Source organism: Marmota monax, unplaced genomic scaffold (assembly GCF_021218885.2).
Source record: "Marmota monax isolate L192 unplaced genomic scaffold, Marmota_monax_Labrador192_F-V1.1 WCK01_AAM20220418_F8-fsc00020, whole genome shotgun sequence".
NCBI classification, from domain to species: domain Eukaryota; kingdom Metazoa; phylum Chordata; class Mammalia; order Rodentia; family Sciuridae; genus Marmota; species Marmota monax.
Window position 1 is genome coordinate 20,505,477 of NW_026692912.1, and position 23,746 is coordinate 20,529,222.

The window sequence follows — 23,746 nt, forward strand, 5'->3', positions numbered from 1 at the left end:
AAGGAAGTGGTTCTTGCTCTCTCCTACCAGAGTACCACTCCAGGAAGACACTATTTGAACCAACCCAACAGTAAACACCCCACCCAGGGGAAGGGCCAGGCCACAGAAGCCTGTGTGCTCTAGGTCAGCATATCCTGGGAGCATGGAGGTGGAAAAGGAGGCAGTCACCCAGAGAGTGAGAGAACACTGAGTTCCAATCCCACCAGAACCAGCGGCAGCCTGGGCACCTTAGGCACCTAGGATGAGGCCATGAGCGGGGAGACCACTCATGGGGCAGAGATACTGCTGTCCCTCTGTCACCACCAAGGCAGGTCAAAGCCAGCTGAGGGAGGACAACCCCATTTAAATGACAGCTCCCAGCCAGGCACAATGGTGCATGCCTGTAATCCCAGTGACTCAGGAGGCTGAGGCAGGAGGATCACAAGTTTGAGGCCAGCCTTAGCAACTCAGCAAGACCTTGTCTCAAAATTAAAAAAAAAAAAAACTTACTAAAAAGGACTAGGAATATGGCTCAGTGAGTGGTAATGTGCCCTGGGTTCGATCACCAGTACCAAAACAAGAGTCCTACATATCAAGTACTATGTTCTAAGCCCCAGGGGCCGGGGTAGGAGTACAGCTCATGGGAAAGTGCTTCCTAACATGCACAAGGCCCTGGGTTCAGTCCTCCGGCCCCCAAACAAACAACCCCCAAACAATAAGCCCCAGGGGCAGTTCAATGTCTGAGCTCTACAATCTGGTGAGATTAGGTATTTTAATAGCTTTTATAGATGATGAAACGGCCCCAGCAGGAAATGGAGAAAGAATGAGGCCCCTCTGGACCTGGAAATCCCCACAGCCGCCCCCACCCCCCCATGTTTCATCCCACCCTCACCTCTGCCCTGCACCTGCTTGGGGACCTTCACCACTTCCAGGCCAGGGGATATGGTTATGTTACCAGCCTGTTCCCAGCTCAGGGCCCCCTTCCTCTTCCCACCCATGCAAAGCCTTCTGGGCTTGCCTGGCACTGGGGGTGTGGGGGAGAGGGTACCAAGGTTGTGGGGCCAGAGCCAGGCCTCCAGCGTCTCCCAAGAAGGCAGGGGTGGGGGGAGATGCATGGGGTCACCTTCAGCTCTTGGCATGACTAGGGATATCATTTGTGGATTCCAATGCAAAATGAAGATATAAGGCCCCTTGGGTAAAAAATTACCAAGAATTTCAAGTTGGCAACAGCAGGGATTAAGCTAGGCTAAGTATGGGCTCTGGGTGACTGTGCGGGTCCCATCTAAGAGGGGCCTGATCCCTGGATCTGAGAGCTAGCACCCCAGGGCTCCATCCTTTAGTTTCCTGGTCTCCCTATGATGTAAGGGGCAGGCCAAGCCCTTGGGGGCTCCTCCCAGCCCCTGGTACAGGCATGGCCTTGGGCCTAGCTCTCAGGCCTGACTGCATCTTGGCCCAGCCATCCCCTGGCTGTCTGGCTTCAGCCAAGTGGCGGCCTCATCTGTGAGGCAGGTAAAACCCAGCCAACTCCAGGAGTGGCTTCATACCCCCACTGACGGCTGGTTGGGGGTGGGTCTGCTGTTCCCACTTCACAGCTTCGGAAAGTGAAGCTCAAGGGCGGAAAGGCCCCAACCTCAGGCCAGGCCCAGCCTCACTTCTGGGCAGCTCCCCACTGCTGCCTGCTTTTCTGTTCCACAAAGGGACAAGACTAGACTTAAAAGGAATTTAAGCGGCAAAATCACTGGAATTTGACCCACGGGCCAGGAAGGCAACACAGGGTGGAGGCACTTCCTTCCCACCTCGGTCCTCTCTGGCCCTGGCTTTGCCCCTGCAGAGCAGGGGTCCCAAAGAGGCCTCTGACTTGGAGCCAGCTTCCTGGGCCAACAGAGTCATGGGGCCAGACACTGAGGAGACCTGGCCGGTGGGACAGGGGCAGGACTGGCACTGCTAGCAGACACACACAGGCAGCCCAGCTAGCTGCGAGCCTAGGAGGGCCACGGACAGGAGCAGCCCCCAAGGGCACAGCTTAGGGGATTTCATCAGGGAGAGAAGCCCCAGACCCCACCCCAGACACATCACCACAAGAGACAGGGTCCAGAAAACACGTTTACCCGTACGTTCCAGAGAGGCCCTGGCAAGCACTGCCCAAAGGCCCCTGCACCAAGAAACCCCAGGCTGCTGGCTGCCTCAACAGGGCCACCAGCCCAAGAATGTGGCACCATAGGCAGCTGGGGTGGGTAAAGGAAGGACCAGGACTGGCATAAGGTCATGATGCTGGTGAGTGAGGGGGCCACTGGCCCCAGGGCAAAGGACACTTGAGAGACCTGGTGGTGGGATGAACCCCAAAATGAAGACATGGATTCCTCAGGAATGGGGGTGGGAGAGAAAGCTCCTCCCCTTCCCCCTCAAGTCATGAGACAAGAGATGGCTCCGAGTATCCCCAGGCCGGGGTAGGAAGGATCCCTAGGTGCACTGGCATGTGGCAGGAGGCAAGAGTCATAAATCACATGTTCTTGATGGAGTGTGGTGGCCTGGGATGGGACGCAGGCCTTCGGAGGCATGACAGCCAGCCAGCCGGCACCGGGGACTACTGGGGCTGCCAGGACGGGTGGGCAAACACAATGGGCCTCTTCTTGGCCCAACGAGAGAACACGGCCTTCTCTGTGATGAAGCGGTGGGCACTCCGGGGCGCCTGCTCGTGCGCCAGGTACATCTGACACTCGTCCAGCCGGCCCTTCTCGAAGTAGTGGTAAGGCACCGAGGGGTGGCTCTTCTCCCTGTGGGGTGGGGAAGGAGGCCCATGTGGGACAGGCATGGGGCACCAGAACTGCCTGCCTCCCGTGACCACTCCTCCCTAGGTGCTGTGGGCCCACGGAGACCCATGCCTGGTCCCAGGGGAGCCCACCCCAGATAGGGGAGGAGCAGGGAAGCTCATGGAACCCAAAGGCCAGGATTCAAAGCCCAGGATGCCTCTCACAAGCTGAGCAACTCTGGGTCACAAATACACCTTGTGAATCTCAACAGCCCATCTGCAAAATGGAGATGGTGACACCTATCCTCCAGGACAAGGGTGCCGATCAAGGGATGAAGACAGCAAAGTGCTCTGCTGGTGCTGGGCTCACAGGCAGGGCCAGAGGCGCAGTGCGGCCAGCCCCGCACACCCACCTGCCCAGGGGCACCATGCAGGCCAGCAGTTGGGCCAGGGCCTTGGCAGGGGCACTTGGACTTCTGTCATTCCCCCCTCATGCTCAACAAACGAATCCCAAAGAGAACAGAGGGAGAATACCCTTCCTGAGCTCATCAGTGATGGTGACATTGAAATACAGTAACGTAACAGTGCTATCCAACACTATTATAATCTGCATCAGAACTTAATATTATGATGTTGAAACTATCAAGAATAGAAACTTGCCTGTGACATATGGCTGATACACATTATTTAACATATATACACATTTTATACTGTTTGTGGTGGGGCTGGGGTTTGAACCCAGGATATCACCCATGCTCAGCAAGGGTTCCACCTCTATTTTCTCAATTTTATACCTGAATAGGTGGAAGCTCTGGGAGAGGCGGAACAGCCCGAGGCTACACTGGCAGCTGGGATCAGTGTCCACTCTGTCCAGAGGCTGCCCTGAGGCCTGAGGCCCTGGGGTGTCTGTGCCTTGGACACCCATTTTGAAGCCCCCACAGCTCCTAGGCCTTCTGCAGGGGCCCAGAGTCCTCCCTGCTCCCTTCCCACTCAGGCCAGCTGCTCTGACCTGCAGTAGCTGTCGCTGACCATCCCGTAGACCACGATCTCCTCACACAGCTCCAGGGCCAGGATCATGGTGAACCAGCCGGTGCTGAGAAAAGAGCCAGACTGCCTCCTGGGGAGGCAGGAGCACTGTCAGCTGGCCCCTCCGACACCCATACACTCAGAGCGGCAGCACTGTTACCCTCCCAGCCAAGGGCCACGCACCTGGACCTCTAGAGAGGCCCAGGAAAGGGCAGAGCCAGCCTGAGGCCAGCAGTGGGCAGGGGACAAGGCTGAACAAGCCCACGTCTGTTCAACCTCACCACCCAAGCTGGGCCTGAACAAACCCAGGATGATGGTCCTCTCATCTAGAGGATCAGGCTGGGGAGACAGCAGGGGGCAGCAGAGCATGGTGGGTAAAAGTGGAGGAGAAACAGTCTGTACAGACTTATGCTGCCGGTGATGCAAATGAGAGAAATGAGAGCTGAGGACAGGTGGCGGCAAGGACTGAATTCACTGGGGGGGGGGGGGGGGGGGAGGTGCGCGGAGGAGACCAGCAAGGGGCCACTGCAAAGGCAGGAAAGGATGGTGGCCTGGGTCAAGGTCATACCCAAGGGCGTGGGAGGAGATTAAAGAGCCAAATATAGTGGCAGGGGGCAGCATGAGGTGACTCAGAGGCAAAGCCCAAGTTTCTATCTGAACCACTGGAGGCCGACAGCTCCATTTCCTAAGCTGAGCCGGTGGAGTTACAAGGGCTCTTCTGGGTGATGGACAAAATGAGATTTTGGATGCGGAGTGCTTAGCCAGGTGCATGAGGATGGCTTATATTACTGTAATTGGTACATTTATTATCTGGAAGGAAGCTCAGAGACCAACTGAGACCTCAGAACAACCCCTCCAGAGGGCAGCAGCACCCCCTAACATCTCTCCAGCCAATGTCTCCATCAAATGTCCCCAAGCTCCAGTGCCTCTCACTACCACGGGCTTCACGATCTGGATGAACATTTGATGACTGACAGCTCCTGCACCTCCAGCCCCCCATTAGAGGGCAGGGCTAGACTGCCCCCATCACGGCTGGCCCCCGCCGGCCCAGGCTCACCGGTTCTTTCCAGTCTCATCTTGAAAGATCTGGTCGCAGTACGCCATCATGCGCTCGGTGAAGGTGTATATCTGCAGGCCCGGGTACATCCTGGTGAGCTGCAGCAGTGTGCGGTAGGTGCGGCCCCCCAGGGCCCGGTCCATGTGCTTGCCTTGGCCCCAAACCACATACAGAGTGTCGCGGGCCTGCTGGAAATAGTGCGAGTAGTTGCGCAACAGCAGCGGCACGCTCGTGTGCGAGATCACGCGCAGGGTGCTGCGCCGGCCCACGTCCACTTCAAAGCCCGTGGTGGGCGCCTGGTTCATGCGCAGTACACACTCGGCCCCGTCGATCTGGGCACCCAAGCCCGAGCCGAGCATCTGGCCGGAGCTGGACACCACCGCACAGCTGCGGCAAGGCTCATGGATGAGTGGCTGCAGGTGGAGGTAGAGAAAAGGAGGGAGGTTCAGACACAGGGCTTCCTGCACCTGTTACTCCCCCAGCCCAAGGACTGATCTAAACCCCTCTGGCAGGCTGGGCAAATGAAGTGACTTTCCCAGGGTCACACTGACAGCAAGTGACTGAGCTAAGATTCCACATTCAGAGTCCAGGATCAGCCATATCTGTCTCTGTTGCTCTTCTTAATGTCCTAAAGTCCATACATCAGAAGTGCCTTATTAGGATTACAGGAGCAAATATTTTTAGAGCAATAGAACAGTCTCTGGCCAGACTGAATATCATAAAGTATTAAGTAAACATGAACCTCAGTTCTTCAGAATCACTCTTGGGTCCTCCTCCCCTGCCTGAGTCGACCCATAGGGTATCCAGTTTATAAGTAAAAGAAGTCTTCAATGCCCACTAGCTCTGGGAATCCTGGTTCCACCTCTTCCTGGCTGTGGGGCCTCAGGCAAGCCTCTGGCCTCAATTTCCTCATCTCTAAAATGGGGATGAAAACACCTAACTGACCCTCTTGTGAACAGGACTGGAAAATGCCTGGAGGAAACAAGCTGGAAATGCGGATGAAGGAAGAAGTAAGGACAGCTGCCCGGAGTGGGAGTGGGGACGGATGCCGCAGGGTGAAAATATTTTGTAATGTGTAAATCCCTGCCCCTAAACTCTGTCAAACTTCTGGAAATCAAGGTGGGGGTGTAGCTCAGTGGTAAAAGACCTGCCAGGTGTGCAAGAAAAAACTTATGAAAAGCAGCCCAGAGAGGGCTACAAAAGGGCTTGTGAGGGGCTGAGGTTGTGGCTTAGTGGTAGTGCACTTACCTGGCACACATGAGGCACTGGGTTCACCTCAGCACCACATAAAAATAAAATAAAGATAGAATTAAAAAATAAATATTGTGAGAGTGAGAGAGCTGAGTATTATGGCGTCTGTCATCCCCGTGACTAGGGAGGCTGAGACAGGAGGATTGCAAGTTCAAGGCCTGCCTCTGCAATTTAGAGAGGCCCTCAGCAATTTAGCAAGACCCTGTCTCAAAATAAAAAAAAATAAAGGACTGGGGATGTAGTTCAGTGGTAGTACACCCCTGGTTCAATCCTCAGCACCTCAAAAAAAGGAGGTGCTGGGGAAGCTGGGGGGATGACAGAAAATTTCTATGTCACTATGGTTGTTACTACATTCCTTTATACATTTGTCAAAACTTATTGAATTTTACACTTTAAAACTGGTTAATTTTGTTGTATGAGATTACATATCTCAATAAAGTTGATAAAGAATTTTTTTTTAGTGATTTGCACTAGACCAGAGTCACAGCTCAGCCACAAGCCCGGAGATATTCATGGGGGTCAAGGGACAGGTCTCCCAGAAAAGGGCCTGCGCTTCCCCAGTTCCTCCATGCCTTTCTGGGGGGACCTGGGTTTAAAGAGCCATATAAAGGACTTGGGAACATTAATTCCAGTCAATAAAAGACACACTGTTGAATCCTGCTTGGGGAAATTTTATATTTGACCAGGTATTGATTTGAAGACCTGTAGGCCCATTTTCTGTGACACAATGATAAAGGACATGGTTTTCTTACTCTTCCCTCAGTGTGGGCTTGTCCTGACCGTCGGGCATTCTTCCTCAAAGGGTCTTTAAAATTTTTTAAACTTCTAACATATAAAAAAATGCCCTTTTCCTGGGCGCAGTGGCGCACACCTATCATCCCAGCAGCCTGGGAGGCTGAGACAGGAGGATTGTTCAAAGCCATCCTCAGCAAAACCAAGGCCCTAAGCAGCTCAGTGAGACCCTGTCTTTAAATAAAATACAAAATAGGGCTGGGCATGTGGCTCAGTGGTGGAGTGCCCCTGAGTTCAATCCCTGGTAACCTGCCACCCCCATCCCCCAAACAGCCCTTTTGACATTCAAAATCTGGACTTCCCATTGCTCTTAAGAAAAACAGAGAGCTGGATGCAGTGGTGCATGCCTGTAATCCCAGCAACTCAGGAGGCTGAGGCACGAGGATCATAAATTCCCGTCCAGCCTGGGAAACTTATCGAGGCCTAAAGTGATTTGGGAGACACTGTCTCAAAATAAAAAGTAAGCCAGGTGTGGTGGCCCATGCCTATAATCCCAACAGCTCGGGAGGCTGAAGCAGGAGACCCTAAGTAACTTAGTGAGACCCTCTCTCTGAATAAAAAATAAAAAGGGCTGGGGACGTGGCTCAATGGTAAGGCACCCCTGGGTTCAATCCCTAGCAGCAACCCCCAACCCCACCCCAAACACAAAGAGGAAATGAAAGAGAGAATCTGGCTTCCCTGGGTCAAGTCCCCGTGAGGGTGTAAATGTCTGAAATGACTTTGGCCGCCAAGATGGTAAATGGGACAGCATCTACCCAGCCTACCCCAGCATTTATCTCACCTGGCTACTCCTGGGGAACCCAAGACCTTGCACCTACCAGTTACCTTGTTTCTTCAACAACAAAAAATACTTGGGATTGAATCAGGGGTGCTTAACCATTGAGCCACATGCCCAGCCCTCTTTTATTTAGAGACAGGGTCTCACTGAGTTGCTTAGGGATTAGGGCCTTGCTAAGTTGCTGAGGCTAGGTTTGAACTCTTGATCCTCCTGCCTCAGCCTCCCGAAACACTGGGATTATGGGCATGTGCCACTATGCCCAGCTCAAATATTTTTTTAAAATGCCTTTTCTTTTCCTTTCCTTTTTTGCAGCAGCGGGCTGTATCCCGGGATCCTGCATATCCCAGGCGATGCTCTCCTATGGAGCCACGCCCTCGGCCCTCCTCAGATATTTACCTGGACCTGTTCTGTCCACTGGGCATCATCCTGCTGGATCTCACAGCATCCCCACAAAAGTAGGAAGTGTCACCATCATCTTTTACAGGTGAGGGTGCTACTGAGACTCAGAGGGATGGGGACCTGAAACACAGCTCCAAGCCAGGGTTCCTGAGCATACCCTCCCCCAACACACCAAGAGCCACCAGCCACAGAACCGGGGCCTTCTGTACCACAAATCAGCACAGGATACCTTTAGGCAGGATGAGAAACGTACCGCATGGGGCCTCTGAAATCAGGGCAAGGCGTGTGAAATGCCCTGAATCTTGCCAAACAGAGCAAGCGTGGGGAGGTGGGCACCACAGGCAGGGGCCACATTGCCTTGTCACCCCTGAGCCCAGTGTCCCTATCCCCCCAGAGAGGAAGCCCTGGGGTTGGACATATCTTTACCTGTGTCATCTCTATCCTCAGCCACCATTGGCATCAGGCTAGACACACTGCTCCGGCCAAGTACATGCTTGTTGAGTGGCGAGTGTGCAGATATATTGAAGGTGTGCAGACTGCACGTACCACAGCATGCAAGGCCCGTGTCCGGCTCCCCTACCAGACTGCAGCACCAGTGGCAGCCACCCTATCGGATGTGACTTTTCATCCCAGCATCCAGCTGGGAGCAGCCGGGCAATATGTGCTTACTAAAGCCCATTTCCTCTTGGAACTTGGGGCTCAGAGGGTGAAGTGGCTAGCCAAGAGCACACGGTTGGTGAGCAGAGGAGCCAAGCTCGGGGTCCAGGCTGGCCTAGCACAAGCCTGGCTCTCCCTGTTCCCAGAGTTGGGGGCACCCTGGCAGCTTCAGCCAGACCTGCCCCACCACGTTGCCTGCCTGACTCACCTTCCCATCTGGCACGCTGCTATAGCCACTGAAGTGCAGGGGCCCTGGCACCGTGGGCCTGGAGCTCAGAGGTGGGGGGCGGTCCTCCAGGCAGGTCGTCAGGCAGAGGGGCAGGCAGGCCCAGCAGCACAAGAGGACGTAGACAGCAGAGAAGGCCAAGGAGCATAGGATGATGAGCAGAAGGCGATCCTGGGGAGACAGTGGTCATGGGGAATGGGGGGGGGTACTTGGGCCTCCCAGATCTAGACCCCACTTCAACAGCCCCGAGAATTCCCAGTCTCTATAAACCAGGCCTTCCTCAGAGGTGCCAGGTTCTGGGCACATGAAGCCATGGAAATAACTTTAGCATCCTATTCTTAGATAAGGAAACCAATTTGGGTTGAAGATAGAACTCAAGTTCAAGGCCACACAGCAAAGAGGCAGCAGGGTGCAGGTGGGGGACACTTCACGTTTCAACCTGATGCTTGGGTGCACTGTGCAGCCTTGGGTATGAGTCTCCATCCCTCTGGCCCAGGGTGGCCTTCATGGCTCCATGCCATCCCCACCCCCATCCGACTCAGGGGGCAACCACCTAGCTGATGATCAGGCTGGGGATCCGTAGTCCAGGTGGCAGAGGGGGACTTCAGAGAAACACTACTCAAGAAATGCTTTCAGTACTTGGAGAGCTGCTGCCCGGACACTCCACCCCTAGAAACCGAGTGCCAGAGGCTATTTGAACCAGGAAGTCCTTCCAGCCCTCTAATCTAGCCTAGTCTGGGGCCAGCCCTGTTGGCCCACTCAGTGAAAGCCCCCTTGAAGCCTTCCAGGAGCTGCTGCCTGGTGGGGGACAGGATCCTCCAACTGCCATTGTGTGCTGGCCCATCCTGGTCAACATGTGTCTCTCGGGCTCTCATTTTCCAGGCCCTATGCCACCCCTCACAAAGCAGCTGCTGGTTCTCTCTGGAAAGCAGAGTGGGAAAGCAGCCCCTGTCAGCCCCCAGGCACATCCTGCCAGAGGTCTACCCTTTCTTTTCTGCCCAAAGTCACATCAGTTTCTAAAAATAAATCTCCTCTGCGGCCAGCTGTTCAGGGGATAGGATTTAGTCTGTGAGGGTTCAGGCTCTGCCGAACACCTGGTCCCCTGTTCACAAGGGACCAAAGACCCAGAGACCTTGACTCACTCAGTTTGGCAGCTGAGCTTAACATCCCCATCACTCAGGTCTCTCCCCACAACCAGGTACCCCCATTAAAGAGAGAGCAGCAGACCTGAACTTTCCCACACTAGCTCACTCGTGGGTGGACCCCATGTGGGTGACCATGTAGTACTATTACCTCCATTTTATGGGTGAGGAGAGCAAGATACTGAAACCAAAAAGGGGATATCATTTGCCTGGATCACACCATCTCCAAGAGCAGAGCTGGGCTCTGAGGCCAGTCACCCTTCTCCTCTGCTCAGGAACGGTGTGGTCAGAGTCACCACCAGGGTCTGGGGTGTGGCTTAGTGGTGGAGGCTAAGTCCTTGGTGTGCCCAAGACCCTGGTCCAATCCTGAGCACCTTCTCCAAAAGTGACCATCATTCTTGGCATGGGAAAGCTGCTGAGGCTACTCTGTGGCAAGGTACCTCAAGTCCCCAGGAGCCCTTCCAAGCCACTTACCCGAGCCTTCATACTGTCACTGGCTGTCAGCAGTCGGGAGGCTGCTGTCTCCAGGGCTTGGGCTGGAAAGGGGTGTGAGCCCGGCACCTGCCAAGACCCAGAAACTCAGAACAGGGAAGGGATAGTGGACAGAGTCCCGAGAAACTGAGGCAGAAGAGGGTCCAGGCCGGGGTCAAGGCAAATGGAGTTGAGGTATCAAATGCCTTAAAGTCTCAAAAATTCGGACCTCAGCGTCCCACCCTAAAGGAGCTAGAATCCGAGACCTTCGAGAGACCTCCCACCAAGCCAATCCCCAGTGTGCAGATGAGGAAGGAGAGGCAGCGAGGAGATGCTCCCGACTCAAGGTCACCCATCAGGTCCGAGGCACATGGAGTCAGGAGCTGGAATTCCTGCCCATCCATCCTCCCTCCCTACCCGGGGACGATGGAGAGGCCTGGGACCGGCACGACTGGGACTTCCACCCCTCAAGATTCCCCGCCCCCTCCCCCGTCCGAGCGCTAACCGGGCGGGCAGTTTAGGGCTCTCCGGAGGCTCCCGGTTCGGTGCGCGCAGATCCATGTCCCGCGGGCCAGGCCGGCCGGGCTGGAAGCCGGGGCCCCGGGCGGAGGCGGCGCCGCGGCCGCAGCTCCTGGAAGCTGGGAGCTCAACCAGCGCGGCGGGGCGGAGGCGGGGCCTGCGGGGACGGGGCGGAGACTGTGCGCCCGGGGCGGGGTCTAAGAGCGCGCCCGGCGCGACCTGGGGCGGGGCCAGTGGCGCGGGCGGGGTGTGCGTGGCCGCCCACACGGCCTCCGGGTGAGGGCGGGGCGCCCGCGTCGCGGCTTTTATCTGGATTTCTGCTTCTGCCCCTTTGGTCCTCCCGCATTCCCACCGTCCCTTGCCCGGGCGCTGGACAGAGGAAAGAGACCCGGAGGGTGTCGAGCCACGGTGCGGTGGCTGCCTGGCGGCCTGGCGGTTCAGACTTGAGTTTCCGCCGCTGGGGGTGGGGGCCAAGGAAATTAAGCAGGGCTGCAGGTCAGGAGCCTGCCTTTCAAGTTGGTAATGTTGCCAGTAAAATGTAAGAAGCCCAGTTAAATTGGAATTTAGTTAAACAACGAAGAAGCGAATTGTTTTTAATATAATTGATCGTGACCCGGTGACCCTCACCTGAGCCTGTGTAAAGTAGAAATGTGAGACCGAATGAGCCAGGATTGGAACTGCGGGAGGCTTCCCTCCAGAGCAGGTTTCCAGAGAGGCACCTCCCAGAGTTCTTTTCCCTAGTGCCTGTGAGTCCCTTTAATTCAGTCTCATCTGAACTGTGTCCTATTTGAAGGCTCAGATGGCATCCCATAAGGATCTCAAATGCAGATGACTTCAGGGGCCCGACTGAAGGGGCAGGTATGGGGCCAAGGGAGCGGGGTAGGCCTCCTGCAAAGGGGAACACACAGGTCCCAAGATCTTTTTTTCTTAAAAGTTGCATTTGGGCAAAATGGATAGAGTGCTTACCTAGCATGCACAGGGCCCTGGGTTCCATCCCAGCAAGCAGAAAACAAACAATGATAAAAAAAACCTCACCTAACCATCCCAGCCAAGCCCACCTACCTGCTTTGGGGCACTAGCCTGGGAACCAGCCTGGTTTCCTCTCTGGACCCCATTTTAGAGTCCATTTTCCATTTTCTCAGAGGCTTGGGGTTGGGCAGGAAGCCAGAAGGTCCATCCCCAGCACAGCAACCTTCCAGGTCTACCTGCTCCAGGTGCAAGGCCAATCCCCCCTCCCCCCACAGGCTCCCAAGCCTTTCCCTATTTTGTTCAGGGGCAGGGAGGGTGACTCAAGTGGTGCTGATCCTGGAAGTTCCCTTTGAGCACAAGCCCTCCTTTTTCCGCCCAGCAGAGCTTGGCCCCTCAGTAACACAGTAGGTCCCCAAAGTCAGAGCCCTTCTGCCTTCCAAATCCTAGTCCTTCCAGTTTCTCTGAACACAGACCCAATCCCAAGGGCCTAATGGTGAAAAGTTCCCTGTGGATTCATTCATCACGCACAATGACTGGTGAAGCAATGATTCCTTCCTCAGGAGATTTGATAGGGCAACAGAGACACAATGACATGCCCAAATTGCCCAAGCTCCCAGGGTAGATAAGGATCCTAATTCCATAGTGGAACTGAGATCAGGAAATTTGACAGCCCCAGATGAAACTCTTCAGTTGGGTTTTGGAAGCATCAATGATCCTTACTCCAGACTATAAGCCCTGTACCATGTCAAGGCCTGACTGCCTTTCAGTCACTCTCCCTTCACTCTGGTCATCCTCTGACACACCAGTCACATTGAGCTTCTTCCTATCTCAGGACCTTTGTACTCATGGCATCTTCTACCTGGACTTCTTATCACATGGCTGGTTGACTTTTTTCGTAATACTTGTCACACTCTGAAATTTCTCTGTATTAATCGGTTTCTTTATTTATGGCCCCTGTGCCCACTAGATTCTCCTCTCTGACCTGTCATGTTCTCAGGGACATCTCCAGCTCCGCACAGTGTCTGGCACATACTAAGAGCACCTAAATGTCTGTTAAATGAACAAAAGAGGTCAGGAGTCGTGGTCCCATGAGAACCTGGACAATTCACTCCCCCACCCCTGCAGCCGAGTGCCCCGTCAAGACGCACTGCAGGGCTGGCCATCACTCTGCAGGACAACAGGGCTCTGTGCTCTTGGTCAGCCCCGTCGGATCCAGACCAGAGGAAATGTGGCAGCTGACCCCAGTTCCTGCCAACACCCGGCTCCCCTAAGCTTCCCTGACCCATCACCTCCCGACTGATAGGAGAACTTAACAGCTCTGCAGCCCAACTTCCTGCTGGGCAGGAGTAAGGAATTCCGTGGTTCACGGCAGCTCAGAGAGGTTGAGTCATGACCCAAGGCCACCCAGACAATAGCAGTGATGTCAATATCTTAAAAGTAAATATCCCTGGAACTCATGCTCCCACCATCCGTCTTTGGCTGCATCCAATAGGGCATTGGAATGAAAATATTGGTGTCACTGAGTGACCTTCCGCAGCCTTCCCTAGGGGTCTCACCCACACTCCCCCCACTGTCCCATTTCACCCCCAGGCATTTTCTTTCTGTCATGCTGGGCTTCTCCCATCCCAGGCCCTTTTGTGCTCTTGGCTGGACCCCCCCCCCCCCACCAGGAGTCCTCTGACTCTTCTGGTCTCTGTTAAGCCTCCTCCCACGTGGAGACTCCTGGCTGCAGCTCCAGGGCCCCTGTGCTTCTCCATGGGGCTTTGTCACAGCAGATTGCTTTTGTTACTCAGACTCTGAGTTCCATGAAGCCATCTTGCTCCATCCCCAGGTTTCCATTGCTCAGCAGAGAGCCTATCCACATGGCAGGTGCTCAATAAATATTTAATGAATTAATGAGGTCTCTTCATCTTTTCCAACTTCACACATTAAACCACTGAGGCACAGAGAGGTTTAGCACCTTGCTCTGGTCACACAGCCTAGAGCAGCTGAAGGAAAGGCCCGCTTGGGCCTGGTTGGATTGGACTGGGGTCAGAGACCAGGCTGGAGTTTCCTGGAGGAGGGAGAAGGGGTGATATGGGGCTAGGCATGGATCCTAGTAGTATCTGTGCAGTCCAGACCTTTGTTCTGATAACTGACGCTTGCCTCCATTTCACAGATGAGAAAAATGACTCTCAGAGGAGGGCAGAGCTCACTGGAGATAAATGGTGCACTTTTAAAATGTATCCCAGAGCTCCAAGAAGCCCCCTCCCCCGACCTTCTCCCACCTCCGAGGGAGTAAGGCCTGGGTACTCAGGGCTGAACTGGCCACTTACCCCTTCAGGCCTCTGGGCCTCTGTTTCCCCATATGGATGACGAGGGGAAGGGCGTTCAGCCTCCCCCCCTTCCCCGGAGCATGAGGATAGGGCCCGGGAGCCGGTGCCTAAGAATACAGGCTCCCTGGTCCAAAAGGCATGGTGGAGTCCTGGTTCCAGCATTTATTGCTGAATAATCTTGCTCAGTGCCTTCACCCCTGAGCCTTCATTTCATGGTCTGTAAAGAGAGAATAGTGGCATTTTTTGAGGATTAAACGGACTGATTATAGGGAAATCCTCGACGCGACACGGGGCCCAGCACCACCAGCAAAAGGAGCAGAGCTGGTTGGCGGATGCTGCCCTCTGATGGCCATCCGGAGGAACAGCAGGCGGGCTGCCCGGGCCGGCGGGAACCAGCGTTCCTGGTGCGCCCATTTCCCGAAAAGGAGAATGAGGCCAGGGGCTGGTCACTCGGTGTGCTCCTCTACCCACTGGCAGAGGCGACGGGCGTAGCGAGCCGGGCTGACGGTGGAGAAGGTCCGGCCCGGGTAGCGCAGCGTCTTCCACAGGTGCTCCAGCCGCTTGCGAAGCCCGTAGACGGTGGCCAGATCCACTAGGCCCAGGAAGTAGCGCTGCTCGGGGCCGTCCAGGATGTGGAGGGCGTTGGGGGCGTCTGGCAGCAGCCGGCGGTTCTGCGCCTCCGGCTCCTCCGGGCCCTGCGCCCCTTGCACAGACCTGGGGTGGGCCAACAGCAGAGTGAGGCTGCCTCCTCCTCCAGGGAGCCCCGGCGTCCCAGCCCCGCTCCCTCCGGCCGCGCCTGGGCCTGTGGCGTCGGGTCAGCTGAGGCCGAGTGAAGGGCAGCCTGCGCCCCGAGCTCCCTGCCGGGCACAGCACTGGCCACACGTGCCCGGAGCACCCGAAATGCAGCCGGCCCCGATGGAGACGAGGGGTTCGTGGAAATCACGTACTGAATTGCCGAGACGGTATGAAAAGAAGAATGTAAACTATTATCGATTTTTATGTTGATCAGATGAAATTGATCAAATTTGGATCAGTGGATGTGTAACCGATGTGATTCTGCAATCTGTATACGGGGTAAAAATGGGAGTTCATAACCCACTTGAATCAAAATGTGAAATATGATTTATCAAGAACTATGTAATGTTTTGAACAACCAACAATAAAAATTAAAAAAAAAAGAAATTGATCAAATTTGGGATGTACTGAGTAAATTATATTGTTAAAATTAATTTCATCTGCCGGAAGCCTTGGTGCACACCTGTCATCCCAGCGTCTCGGGAGGCTGAGGGATCGGAAATTCAAAGCCAGCCTCAGCAAAAGCGAGGCGCTAAGCCATTCAGTGAGACCCTGTCTTCAAGTAAAGGGTTGGGGGTGTGGCTCAGTGGTCAAGTGCCCCTGAGTTTAATCCCCTGTACCAAAAAAATAAAATAATAATAATAATAAAGTTCAGGTGCCTTCATTATTTTTGTCTTGGGTAGTGCCAGTCTAGAGCATTTGGGTCACACAGATGCTGGCTCTGAGCTTATGAGCCATGTGACTTTGGGTAAATCCCTTATTTGGGTATTGCCTAAACTGTTTGGGTTATCTAACTCGGGAAGTCTCAGGGCCACAGCTGAAACTTTTCAAACAAAGTACAACAACCCCAGTTTGCAAATGATGTGTGCATGAATTTGCCTCAAAACATATTGCAAATCAGAAGATGTATTTGGAGAGACTACCAGTCCCAGCAGAAGCAGGTTCAATTCCCTAACTTTGTCCTGTGGGGGTCGCTGAGGGGCTTTGTTACTGTCCTATCAGGGCTTGGGGGGGGGGGGGAAATGCCAAAGGAGATAAACCCTGCCAGAACACCAATCAATCAGGACCGGGGTTTGAGAGTCCAGGTGAGGTGTACCTGGGGGTGTGGGGCGGTGTGTTTGTTTTCTGAGTGGGGGTGGGAACTGGGGGTGGTGGTGAGAACCAGCATAAAAAATTTCTATGTAACAATAACCTCAATAACCTTTCTTTCTTTCTTTTTAGTGGTAGATGGACAAAATACCTTTATTTTATTTATTTTTATGAGGTGCTAAGGATCAAACCTAGGGCCTCACATGTGCTAGACAAGTGCTGTACCCCTGAGCCACATGCCCAGCCCAATAACCTTCCTTCCTTCCTTCCTTCCTTCCTTCCTTTCCTTCTTTTTTTGGCACTGGGCATTGAACCCAGGGGTGCTTAACCACTGAGTCACACCCCCAGCCTCCCCCGCTTTTTTTTTTATCTAGAGACAGGGTCTCACTAAGTTGCTTAGGTCTTTGCTAAGTTGCTGAGGCTGGCACTGAACTCGCCCTTCTCCTGCCTCAGCCTCCCAAGCCACTGTGCACCACCACACCCAGCTGTAACAATAACCTTTCTAAGCAAACCAGGACTTGCTGGCTGAATGCCAGCAGTGGCCTAAGCATCAGCTGCATGTAGAGGGCAAGGAAGGAGCCCACCTGAGCTAGACAGAGAAGGCCCTGTGGCCACAGCAAGCGCCACCTAATCAGGTGGGCCCAGGTGCCTGGGGAGCATCACCCTGGGTTCTGCCTATCCCACCATTCCGAGGTCTTTTTCTAAGGGGCAGGAATGGAGGCTGGAGGAGAGAATCTCGTCTTTCACTTCCCTTGTTCACCCACCAGATCAATGGCTTCCAGTCTTCAAGTGCCTGTTTTAACCTCATGTCATTCCATTCAAGCACAGTGGGGCGGGCTGGGGAGAACGACTATCTAATAACTAACCACGAGCCCACAGGTCCTCAGGAGTCATCCCACAATCTGGCTTCCCTCTTTCAGCCTCTGTGTTCACATCTCTAAAATGAGAGCCCAGTCTCAGTGAGGCTCCTGGTTAATATGCAAGGAGTGACAATTATTACTATAAAGGGGGGTGCACAATGATGGTGCCATTGGTGAAGCCCTCAGGGCTGTGGAAAGGGGATGCCTGGGTTAGAGGGTAGGATGCTTCTTTTCTTCCTTCCTTCCTTCCTTCCTTCCTTTCAGTACAGGGGATTGAACCCGGGCCTTGCACATTCTAGTCAAGTGCTCTACCACCAAACCATATTTCTAATCCTTTTTTTAAAATTTTGAGATAGTCTTACTAAGTTGCTGAGACTGGCCTAGAGCTAGGGAATCCTCCTACCTCAGCCTCCTGAGCAGCTGGGAGTATAGGCGCATGCCACCATACCCGGTGGCAAGGACTCTTTCTGTGGCTGAAATTAAACAGGTGTGTCCCCTGGTCTGAAACCTTCAGTGATTCCACATCCCCTGCTGGAAAATGGGCAGACTCTTCAAATCAGTACTGAGTCCCTTGACCAACCGGACCTCATCAGTTATGTCCCTGGCTGTGGTCCACCTGTGCCCCTTGCCTCTACCAGCCTGGCTTCTCTAGCCCCTGCCTTCCATGCACATGCTCACACATACACACACTCACCTGCACACTCGCAGACCCTGCACCTCCCAGTGTCTGAGTCTGTGCCCTGTACAACCAGCGTTCCCACACCTTGCCGTCTGTCTTTCCCACCCTTCTTCTTGCTGTTGTCCTGTGGGGCTCACCTGGCCATGCGGAAGATGAGGCAGCTGCCCTGGCCCCTCTCGTCCTCATGGAGACAATGGAGGGCCATCAGCAGGCTGTAATCCAGCACGTTGAGCTCCCGGAGGAAGGTGGTGTCCAGTTCCATCTGGCGGAGAAGCCAGCTCCGTTGGGGCCCTGAGGAGCATCAGTAACCCCCTGAGCTCTCAGCATAGGCTAGCCACAGGAAGGCAGGTGTCATTACAGTCCCCAATTCACAAATGGGGAAACTCATCTATCATTTTCCTCGGCCACCTAGCTTTGCAAGTTGTGAAGCCAGGATTTGAAACCTGTTCTACTTGACCCCAGAATCTAGGCTCTTAAGGACTCAGGCAAAGGGCAGTGCAGGGACATCCATCTGCAATTCACCCTGGCATAGTCGGTGACCACACCCATGGCTCACCGAGGTTGATGGTCTTGCCCTGAAAGTTGAGGTCCTTCATCACCAGGACAAGGGGACTGCCCTCAGGGCCCGGCTCCACCCAGCGGCTCACCTCGCAGCCCTTGATATCATACCTGAAGGTGGGGAGACAGGTTCAGCTTTGCATAGACAAGACACACAACAACTCCACAAATTAGAAGACTTTCTACTGGGTGACTGTTGGTGTAGACACCAAACTCCTTACATACAGCATCTCTAAAACTCAGAACAACCCCAGTCTGCTAGTGGCCCCATGCTAGAAATGAAGAGAAGGGGTCTGGAGGGTTCCTCTGACTTCTCTGAGCCACACAGTAAGTAAAGACCAGAACAGGGATTCACACTCAGGCCTCTGGAAGCCCAGCCCTGATGTAGCTCATCTTGTAGCTGCTTCTTGACACCTGGTCAACCCAAGAGTGTCCCAGAAGCAGGGACATCACCAGTAGGGCAGGGGAAAGTCGATGGCTGTGGGGAACCTGCAGGCAGAGTCGGGGGGGGGGGGAGCTGTATATAACTGGCTGGGTTTGGATCCCTGCTCCTCTTATTCATGGTATGACCTTGGCCTTCCTCAGTTCCTCAGCTATAAAATGACAATGGCAACACCTACCCCTCCACCTCCTTCTGGGAGTAAAGAAGATAATGAACGCAAGAGCTCAATACAGTGCCCAGAGCATACTGAGTGCGCAGGAGATGCAGGTGGCTGGTGTCACTGTCTCTGGCCCACCGGATCTTTGGAATGTCCCTTCTTCCTCGGCCTCGGTGAGTATGCTTTAGGTGAGGCACTCCAGGTGGCATCGTGGCCCTGTGCCTACTCCCGGCCAACTCACCTCTCGGAGATGCGGCCGGCGGGGTAGAAGACGCTCTGCATGATGATGAAGTATTTCTGGGGACAGGCGTGAGGAGTGAGGGAAGCCAGGACCTCACCTTCCAGCCGCCCTCCGCCCAGCCACCTTGTCTCGGCCTCACCCACCTTCTTTCCCTGGGCCACCCTCAGGCTGTGGACTCCTGGAAGGGGAGAGGGCGCAACATGAGGCCCCCAAGTTCCACACCCTGGGTCCAACCAGCCTCCACGCCAGCTCCAGGACTCCTCTTCAAAATTCGCGGCATCCTGAGCCCTTCCCTCCAGGCCCCGCCCCCAGACACCTTCTCTGACTCGAGCGGGTGTCCCCACCCCAGACAAAGCTCCAGCGACGCCCCCACATGCACGGTCCCGGCACTCACCTGACTGTCCAATCCCAAGTCTGTGCCCTGGGGCCCCGCCCCAGACCCTGGCCCCGCCCACAGACCCCAGCACTCCCCGGAAATTTTGCCCTCTGAGGTCCGGCCCCAGCCCGCGTACCCAGCAACCGGGCTAGCAGCGAATGCGGGTGCCGCTGTAGGTGCTGCACGTAGCGGGGCAGATGGGCGAGCAGCACCCTCACCTCCCGGCGCCGCTGGGTCTTCAGAAAGAAGCGCTGGTCGTGGCTGCGGGGTGGGGAGGGGGTGTCTCTGTCTAACCTGGCTGAAGAGTCTCCCACCCGGCCTCCTGCATGAGGCTCCTCCTCCCGGGTCTGGTCCTGTGGCCTCTCCGCCCACCCTGGCCCTCCGTCTTTCCTCCCCACATTAGACCTCCCCCTGGGCCTGATCTTCCCTGAGCTTGACCGCTGTTTCTCTCCCCAGTGGACTCTCCCCCTGCCCGGGGTGCCACCTCCACCCCGCTCCCACCCCTGCAGCAAGCTCACGACAGGAAGAAGCTGGCCTTGCTCTTAGAGGTGCTGAGAAACTGCAGGTAGGGGCCGCCGGGGCCCAGTGCAGCCTGATAGTCCTCTTCGGCTAGACCCAGGGAGCGCCGCAGCCGGGCAAAGGCTGGGCCAGCGAGGGTGCCCAGCTCGAAGCCCTGGGAGGGGAGCAGGGTGGAGTGGGAGTTGTGCGGGGGGGGGGGTGTCACGCAGAAAGAGTAGCTTCCAGGGAGTCTCCGCTGGTTCAATTGTCCCTGCAAGGCCCTTGGAACCAGCCATCACTCCCACTGCACAGATGGGGAAACAGGAGGAGCCTGCGCAAAGACCAGGCAGGACAGGCCCTCTCCTGCACAGCAGTCTTGGGCTTCCTACCTCATGAACCTGGGTCAGGACCTCAGAAAAATCCTCCTGGGAGGGCAGCCCCTGCAGGGAGCAATAGAGGGTGTCAGGAGCTCAAGTGTCCTATACCTGGCCTTGCCCCCTGATCTCAATTTGATTTCTTCAGCAAACAGGGACCTGAAGTGTCCCTGTGTGTGACTGAATTGGACAGATGGACTGCCAGCACTCCCAGGACTGCAGGAAGGGCCTCTGTAACCCGAGGCAGGGTATGTCTAGTCCACTGCTGGGTCCTCAGCACAGGCTCTGAGTCAAGCATGGCACATCACTCAGACACAAGTGTTAGCCAAGTGAAGTCAGATTTCATCCAGTACAGAGAGATGGACCTGCCTGATACATCCTGGAAGGGGCAGGATCACAGAAGGTTTCCTGGAGGCTTCCTGACCCTAAGCTGAAATATGAAGGGTAGTGGAGAGGGTGCTCATGGCAATGCCATCATTGTGGAGCAGTGTGCAAGGGAGCAGGTGCACTCAGTAGCCAGTAAGGCAGAGATGGAATGAGGATGAGGTTGGACAGTTGACCCTTATAGACAGCAGGGTCTTGAGCCATGCCGAGTATTGGGGCCCTGTGGAAGATTTTCAGCTGGTGTAGAATTCAGATTGGGTTTAGACTCATTGGGGACTCTCCCTCAACCCCAGGTCTCTGTACCAGGCCCTGGCCATGTGATATGGCCAAACTGTGCACATGTGCACACACACAAACAACATACATGCTCACCCAGGCCTGCCCAGCTGCTGAGCTTGCAGCTGGGTGACCCTTTCTGCTGAGCCAGCATGGCCCCAGCATAAGCTCCAGGGAGGATGGGCTGGGCTGGCAGGGTGGGGGTGGGATCCCTTCTCAACTGTACACCCTGACAGGGAAGGGATGACCTCAGAAACCAGAATATAAATCCCTCCATCCATTATGCAGATGGGGGCACTGGGGCCTAGAGAAAGGTTGAGGCCCACTTAGAGTCTCATAGCAATCACTTCAGTCAAGGGGTCCCTACACCCCCAAGAACCTAGGATTTCCACCACCTCAGAATGTTCCTCTCTCCCTGCAGGAGGCACAAACCTGTCCCTTCCTCTGCTTAGCCCTCTCTAATCCTCAGTTCAGCAGAATTAGCAAGGCAGGCCATCATCCAGATCTTGCCCTTACTGTTGTGGGGTGCATGAGACCGCCTGGCCATTTACCATGAGTGGGTGGTCTACAGAGACCTGGGTGGCTGCCCAGAGCCCTGCTTGCATCATACATGTCAACCCATGCAGCTCATGCCCTGGGCTGATCTCAAACAGACCCAGGCGTGATTGCTTGTCTCGAAGGCGCCAGAGGATGCCACGCCGGCTGGAGCTTGATGTGGCTGCTCTGCGTCCAGCCTCTGGGGAGGGGGCCAGGACCTGGTGAGAAGAGGCAGAGGAAGCAAAGGGCAGGTGAAGTCATCTCAGAGGAGAAAGACCCAGGTTTAAGTCCCACTTCCACTACTGTGAGTCTTCCTCTCGTCTTTCTCTGCCTCAGTCTCCTCGACTGTAAAATAGAGATAATGCTGTGCCCATCTCACCAGGTGTTGGCCCTCAGCATCCAAACAGAGCAATGGTTATCATAGGCAGAGCATGCGTTCTGCCGTCAAACCAAGCGGAAGCTGACATCCTTTCATCAATCGCCCTGGGTAAACCCCTGCCTCACTTTCCACCTGCAACACCAGAACTATAGTAACTCCTGCGCGGCAGGTAGCAGCTGTGTTACTGTTGAGTTTGAGCTCAAGCACAGGAAGCCTTGACAGCAGGAGCTGTGATGCCGGTGATTCAGTCACATATCTGCGCATGTATGCTGAGCTCCTCCAGGCCAGCGTGGAGGGTCAGCACGATGCTGAGATCAATACCAGTTGGCCCAACATGTGTCCAGCACTGGCTGAGCTGGATCTCCTAACAGCCCTATGAAGGAGGAGCTTTTGTCATCATCCCCATTTTCCTATAAGGAAACTGAGGAAGACCTGGGGAATACCCGCCAGATCACCCTCCTTCTTCATACCTGTACCTCATGTGGGGCGTGTCCTGGCCCTCACCCAGGGTAGAGCCCCTCCTTGACTGGATGGGGGCGTGTCCGCGTTTTTTGGCTGAGGGGAGGCCCAACCCCTGCCCTCCAACCGTTCCCTGTCGTCTCTCAGGTCCGCACCTACCTCGCGAGGCCCGGGGCTTGGTGCGGCCATCGCCCCCGCAGCAGCTTCCCGGGCTTTGGCCGCATCCCTGCCGCCCCGCTGCAGGATCCAGGCTCCGCCCCTGCCTCAAGGCTGACCAATCGCGCGGCACCGGCCTCGGCTGCGTCCAATCGGAGCGGGGGGCGCTGGCGATCGCCTGCAGGTCCCGCCTCTGAGGCTGCAGCATCTTTCAGACCGCGGTCCAGGAGGGGCGGGGCCGCGGGGCGCTAGCTAGGGTCCTGGTGAGCGAGGACCTCCACATTCCCTCCTGGGGTCTGGGATGCGGCTCTCCTGGGCCCATGGTGGGGGGGCGGGTAACCTCAATCCTGCCCCGCCCACTCATTCAGTTGTGAAATTCCCATCAATTGTCTTTGAAGAGATGAAACTAAGATCCAGAGACTACCTCCAGGTCACACAGGAAGTCGGAGAATCCATTCACTCATCGCATATATTTGGAACACCCACTTGGGGCCGGGAACACGGCTAGGCCCGGAAATTTAGTGGCAAGCAAGTGGGTAGAATACAGCCGCTAGTGTGATCTTTTAAAAGCATAAATCCGATGATGTCACTCTCAAGCTTAAAGCCACAATGGAACAACATTCAAACTCCTTGCCATCACCCCAGGCCTGTCTGTCTGCCCCAATCCTAACTATCTTCCCTCTCCACCCGCCTCAGCCAGCCTCCTGGATCCCTGCTGTTCCCCCACCAAACTCTTAGCTGGAGGCTTTTTGTTCCTTTGCTTAAAGTCCTTTCCCCCAGACTTTCACTTGCCTTGGTCCCTCTTGTCCCCTTGCAGGACTCAGCACCCCTCCCCACACTCTTGAGCATGTCACCTTTATTTTCTTCATTTCCCTTCACACTGTGAGATTGCCTGGGTCATTTATTGTCTTATTACATTGGCCCCCTAGAGAATGAGTGCCACCCATGCAGGAACCACATGGGCCTCATTTCCTGGTGAGTGTCATCAGAAACTGGTGCTTGATGAGTATATATTGGACTCTTGTGAGTAGGGGTTGCAAAGGGCCTTGATGAGTCCCAGGAAGTGAAAGACCAGAGTGATTGAAGTGATTAGAGAACATCATTGGGCATGTAGGGGCTTACTGTTGACAGTGGTCTTGAGGAACCCGGGAGAAGC

At 55.0% G+C, this 23,746-nt stretch overlaps 2 protein-coding genes across 4 annotated transcripts; both read right to left on the reverse strand.

The window, feature by feature from the left end:
* Positions 1-2,069: 2,069 nt before the first annotated feature.
* Positions 2,070-11,196, reverse strand: St6galnac4 (ST6 N-acetylgalactosaminide alpha-2,6-sialyltransferase 4). 2 transcript variants are annotated; one of them, XM_046451982.2, is made up of 6 exons: positions 11,033-11,196; positions 10,531-10,617; positions 8,897-9,085; positions 4,812-5,224; positions 3,738-3,845; positions 2,070-2,753 (listed from the first exon to the last, which is right to left on the reverse strand). In XM_046451982.2, exons 2-6 carry the CDS (start codon positions 10,540-10,542, stop codon positions 2,564-2,566), a joined length of 912 nt encoding a protein of 303 aa, XP_046307938.1. In that variant the 5' UTR covers positions 10,543-10,617; positions 11,033-11,196; the 3' UTR covers positions 2,070-2,563. The 2 variants fall into 2 exon arrangements, with proteins under 2 accessions (XP_046307938.1, XP_046307939.1); XM_046451983.2 differs by lacking the exons at positions 8,897-9,085; positions 10,531-10,617; positions 11,033-11,196 and adding an exon at positions 6,060-6,080.
* A 2,462-nt stretch (positions 11,197-13,658) lies between these two features.
* Pip5kl1 (phosphatidylinositol-4-phosphate 5-kinase like 1) lies at positions 13,659-22,900 on the reverse strand. Of its 2 annotated transcripts, XR_009227446.1 has the most exons (11): positions 22,594-22,900; positions 21,611-21,814; positions 20,415-20,465; positions 20,046-20,200; positions 19,664-19,788; positions 19,295-19,329; positions 19,152-19,207; positions 18,310-18,422; positions 17,891-18,044; positions 14,331-15,044; positions 13,659-14,209 (listed from the first exon to the last, which is right to left on the reverse strand). XR_009227446.1 is itself a non-coding variant. In XM_046451815.2 (10 exons), exons 1-10 carry the CDS (start codon positions 22,621-22,623, stop codon positions 14,777-14,779), a joined length of 1,191 nt encoding a protein of 396 aa, XP_046307771.1. In that variant the 5' UTR covers positions 22,624-22,900; the 3' UTR covers positions 13,659-14,776. The 2 variants fall into 2 exon arrangements, 1 of the variants encoding a protein (XP_046307771.1); XM_046451815.2 differs by having other exon boundaries at positions 13,659-15,044.
* Positions 22,901-23,746: the final 846 nt, after the last annotated feature.